At 37.7% G+C, this 5,194-nt stretch overlaps 1 protein-coding gene and 1 non-coding gene across 2 annotated transcripts; both read left to right on the top strand.

Annotated features, from left to right (window-relative positions):
- The first annotated feature begins 1,239 nt into the window (after positions 1 to 1,239).
- On the top strand, positions 1,240 to 2,781 carry ANKRD34B (ankyrin repeat domain 34B). Its single transcript, XM_012802764.1, has one exon. The coding sequence runs from the start codon at positions 1,240 to 1,242 to the stop codon at positions 2,779 to 2,781; it is 1,542 nt and encodes a 513-aa protein (XP_012658218.1).
- Positions 2,782 to 3,802: 1,021 nt separating this feature from the next.
- On the top strand, positions 3,803 to 3,908 carry LOC111723966. Its single transcript, XR_002772367.1, has one exon. It is a non-coding gene; the product is annotated as a U6 spliceosomal RNA (small nuclear RNA).
- The last annotated feature ends 1,286 nt before the right edge of the window (positions 3,909 to 5,194 follow it).

The raw sequence follows: 5,194 nt of genomic DNA, 5'->3' as shown, positions 1-5,194 counted from the left end.
GTTATATTAATGTTAGAGTAGGCAGTGGCTTAAGGTAGTTGTCAAAATAATTGAAAAGAGCAAGTTAGGTTTTAGCAAGAAAATAAAGTCTATTAATGACCTGCACAGCAAGCTGGGCCTTGTCCTAGTGACTGCAGGCCCCATGGAAAGGGCAGTTTTGGGTTTTTTACACAACTTTGAAGAGTATCAGCTGCTTTTTGGAAGTCTCCCACGGTCTTACTTAACTCTGTCCTCAAAACAACCCACCTGCAAGGTCTTAATTAGCACCATTCCCATAACAGCCCAAGTCAGCCTTACCCAGGCCACTCCAAAATAGCCTCACCACATTTGCCATCCACCTTGCTAACTTACTGCCTAACATTAACATTTATACAAACAAAAGAAACATAAAAATTCCCTCAAGTTTTTCAATTATCAATTTATCAAGTTATACAAACAAAAGAAACATAAAAATTTCCTCAAGTTGAAAATCTACATATCATTTGTATTACCTAATTGAAGAGCATACTAAAGTTTTTACATTAAGCTTGTTTTTTTTTTGAGACAAGTTCTCTGTTGCCCAGGGCTAGAGTGCATGGTGTCGTCATAGCTCACTGCAACCTCAACCTCCTGGGCTCAAATAATTCTGCTGCCTCAGCCTCCCTAGTAGCTGGGACTACAGGTGTATGCCACTGCACCCTGCTAATTTTTCTATTTTTTGTAGAGATGCGGTCTTCCTAGGGCTGGCCTTAAACTCTTGACTTCAAGGAATCCTCCTGCCTCAGCCTTCCAGAGTGTTAGGATTACAGTTATGAGCCATCAAGACTAGCCAATATTAATTTACAAAATATTTCCCACAAGTAGAAAATAAGTGGATTACTATTTAATATGGAGTTTAGGAAAGTACCATGTAGGTGTTACATCCTAAATATTCAATAAAGATTTTAAAAGTATGGGCAGCACCTGTGGCTCAAAGGAGTAGGGTGCCAGCCCCATATGCCGGAGGTGGTGGGTTCAAACCCAGCCCTGGCCAAAAAACCCCAAGATTTTAAAAGTAATGTTTAGTTTGTAACTCCCTAAAGGTCATTATTATTCTAAAATTTCTTTTATTTTGCAATTCACTATTTTCTGCATTTATCAATAGCATAATCTCATTTATGTCCAATTTACAAAATGAATATAAATTGGGGTGTTGATTCTGGCTAATCGATTGGTCTTCATCTTCTCTGTTAAGCAGGTATTGATTTTCGACTTTTGAAGATGGATGAAGGTATAGAAATTTCCAGCGATGGAAATTCCTTGATCAAAGCAGTCCACCAGAGCCGGCTTCGCCTCACAAGACTTTTGCTGGAAGGTGGTGCCTACATTAATGAAAGCAATGACCGTGGGGAGACACCTTTAATGATCGCTTGTAAGACCAAACACGTTGATCATCAGAGTGTCAGTAAAGCCAAAATGGTGAAATACCTGCTAGAGAACAATGCCGATCCCAACATACAGGACAAGTCTGGGAAGACTGCCCTGATGCATGCCTGCTTAGAGAAAGCCGGGCCAGAAGTTGTTTCTTTGCTCCTGCAGAGCGGGGCTGACCTCAGCTTGCAGGACCATTCCAGTTACTCAGCTCTCGTTTATGCTATAAATTCAGAAGATAGAGAGACTCTGAAAGTTCTGCTGAGTGCTTGCAAAGCACAGGGGAAAGAGGTCATCATCATCACAACAGCGAAATCACCCTCTGGGAGGCACACTACCAGGCAGTTCTTGAATATGCCGCCGGTGGACATAGGTGGGAGTCACTCCCCAGCCTCCTGTGCCACTCCTTCTGAAATAGACATCAAAACAGCCTCATTGCTACGTTCACATTCTTCTGACGCAGAATTGACACTTTCTGGCTTTAAAGATCGTGAGCCTTCTGGAAGCAGTGATGATGCCCAGGACCCAAAGTCCCCTGGAAAAAAGCCTCCTGTGGCCCTTAATGGGCCCAAGCTGGCCCAGGCTCCACCCTGGCTCAAGAGTCCCCCATTACTAATGCACCAGAACAGAGTGGCCTCTTTGCAAGAGGAGCTCCAGGATATTACGCCAGAGGAAGAATTATCCTATAAAACCAATGGGCTGGCGCTTTCCAAGAGATTCATCACCAGGCACCAGAGCATTGATGTAAAAGACACAGCACATTTGTTAAGAGCCTTGGATCAAGCTAGCTCAAGGAAGATGTCTTATGATGAAATTAATTACCAGTCTTTTTTTCCAGAAGGAAATCAGCAATGCATTGAAATCCCTGTTGACCGGGACCCAGATTCTAACCAGACAGTATTTACTTCCAGCTTAGGGAGTATAGTTCAAAAAAGAAACTCAGGGGCGAATCACTACAGCTCGGATTCCCAGCTCGCTGCAGGTGTTACCCCTCCAACTTCAGAAGATGGCAAAGCACTTACAGGAAAGAAAAAGATCCTTTCACCATCCCCACCACAGTTGTCAGGGGGCAAAGAATTGTCGGAGAACATGCCTTCAGGTGTCCTGAGCAGGAGAAATCACGCAGTTCTAGAAAGGCATGGTTCAGGAGCTTTCCCTTTAGATCACAGTATTACCCAGACCAGACCGGGATTCCTACCACCCTTAAATGTAAATCCTCACCCTCCCAGCTCAGATGTCAACGTCAACAAGATTTGCAGTCTTTTTTCTTGTGGTCAAAAGGTGTTTGTTCCAACAGTTCCTGTTTTCCCTAAAGACTTCAAGAGTAAAAAAATGTTGTTAAGGAGACAGTCCTTGCAAACAGAACAAATTAAGCAATTAGTAAATTTTTGAAAACACATTTTCTTCAAATATGCCTCTATCAGAGAAATATAAAACTAGAGAATAAATTGTAAATGTTCATTCTTTTAAGTCTTGTAATTGGCTAGTCCTTAATGGTTAGGCAGATCAAAATGTAGCGAGTGTTGTACTCATCACCGTGAATTCACGAATACAGTTTCTGCTAAGGGAATTCTCTCAAACAAAATGAAAACTATTTTTCTCAAAACCTCCACTATTTAACGATTTTCATGTGATCCAAATTTGTCATTTAAATCATTTAAACAAAAAGCATGCCCAGGCATGTGTGGCTCATGCCTGTAATTCTAGCTCTACTTATAATCCTAGCACTCTGGGAGGCCCAGGTGGGAGGATTGTTTGAGACCAGCCTGAGCAAGAGCAAGACTTTGTTTCTGTTTTTAAAAATAGAATAAAGAAAGAAAAAGAGAGAGAGAAAGAAAGAAAGGAAAGAGAGAGAAAGAAAGAGAAAAGAAAGAAGAAAAATAAAATAAAGGTCAGCAAAAGAAGGCCACATATGTTGGAGATAATTTATTTTTAAATTTCAGATCAGCTGCAGCTCAGCAAGTAGGGCGCCGGCCACATACACTGTGGCTGGCGAGTTTGAGCCTGGCGCACACCTACTAAACAACAAAGACACCTACAACCAAAAAATAGCCAGGTGTTGTGGCGGTTCCTGTAGTCCCAGCTATTTGGGAGGCTGAGGCAAGAGAATCACTTAAGCCCAAGAGATAGAGTTTGCTGTGAGCTGCAATGCTACGGCACTCTACCAAGGGCGACATAATAACTCTCTCTGAAAAAAAAAAAAATTTCAGATTGACCAAATATCTTATTAGGAAATGGTTCTCATGTCAATTTTTTTTTTAACATTTCAAGTTAATAAATGAGATTGTAGTTTACTGTGACCCCCAAAGCATAACAGAATACTCTAACAGTGATAATAAGCTACAAAGAAAGAATGAAAAAAAAAATGTTGACTGTGGGTAGATAAAAATCAAATTAAAAAATTTTAAGCACTGTGCTCACTTCGGCAGCACATGTACTAAAATTGGAATGATACAGAGAGGATTAGCTTGGCCCTGCTCAAGGATGACACGCAAATTTGTGAAGTGTTCCATATTTAAAAAAAAAATTTTAAGCACTGTGGTAGAATGGGTAACTAAAATACTTGTGGTGTCAGCTTAATCAGTGTCAAACTGGCAGGTCTGACTTAGACAAGCTACTAATAATCTAGACCTAGTCCTATTGTTTGTGTGCTGGTTTTTGCTTTTTTTGTTTTTTAAATAATCTTACCTATAATGTCATCACAGGAATTATTTTTTCTCCATATCTTTTAAATACTGTTATTATTTCTGGCGGCCAATCCATAGGTAATATAATACAAAGTTAGAAAGCATTCCTCTTTACTTATATCAAATTATTCTTGTCTTTCAAAAGAAACATAAATAATAACAAAAGTTTGGGATTTATCATAAATAGAAACTAAGGGCTTGCTTTATTTTAAACAGAAAAACTGATTATTAGATGAGGTTAGCTAAAATTAAGAAATCCAGTAGAAAATCACAAAATATACTCAATATTTAGTCAATATAAAATGATCTTTTAATTTCAAATATATAGTTATTAGACGTGACATTCCAGCCATCTAGTATTATAGGACCTCTGAATAACTTCTAACAAAATAAATGAATGCCATGCTATTATTATGAAATATTATAAAATAACTAAAGTATCTATATAACTTCAAGATATTTCAACCTAACAGTTTTACAACAAAGAATAAATCAGACTATATCAATCCTGAGTGTACTAACTTGATGATTGTCGTAATAACTTTCTTTGCCTTCTATGAGTAGAGATGATCCTTATAATTGACATAATGCTTTCCTTGGTAATTTGATGTAAGTAACTTGTAATGCACACAGTAAAAATTTAATTATTTGTGGCTTTTATTTTAAAAAGTAATTGCAGATTTTTCCATTTAATGTTTTGAAGAACAATGTTAATTATATTGGAAATAGTTTTTGATTCAGAACTTAGCATTGTGCCTGATGTTTACATAGGTAGCTAGCTAAATGCTTTCTGCAAGCTTAATATTGAGAAAAATACTAACTTCAAGTTGTAAGGATACAGTCTGGAAGAATATATAAATAGATTGGTTCATAAACAAATGGTATCAATAAAGATTTAAAATACTATTTTGATTATTGCTGATTTTTATCTCCTAAATACTAATACTGTACTAATATTATTTCAACATAAGAGAAATTATGCCACACATGTTACTTTGAACAGAAAATAAAGAATAACTTTTATTACTATTCTTGCCCCAACATGAAACATGTATTTAGTAGTAAAACTTTTTGAGCCATATTTGGAAGAATTTTTAACCTGCTAACAATTCCAAGAC

This window comes from Otolemur garnettii, unplaced genomic scaffold (assembly GCF_000181295.1).
Source record: "Otolemur garnettii isolate 467f Iridium unplaced genomic scaffold, OtoGar3 scaffold00017, whole genome shotgun sequence".
NCBI lineage: Eukaryota > Metazoa > Chordata > Mammalia > Primates > Galagidae > Otolemur > Otolemur garnettii.
Note: the sequence above shows the minus strand (reverse complement) of the source record. Positions and strands in the feature narration are given on the sequence as shown.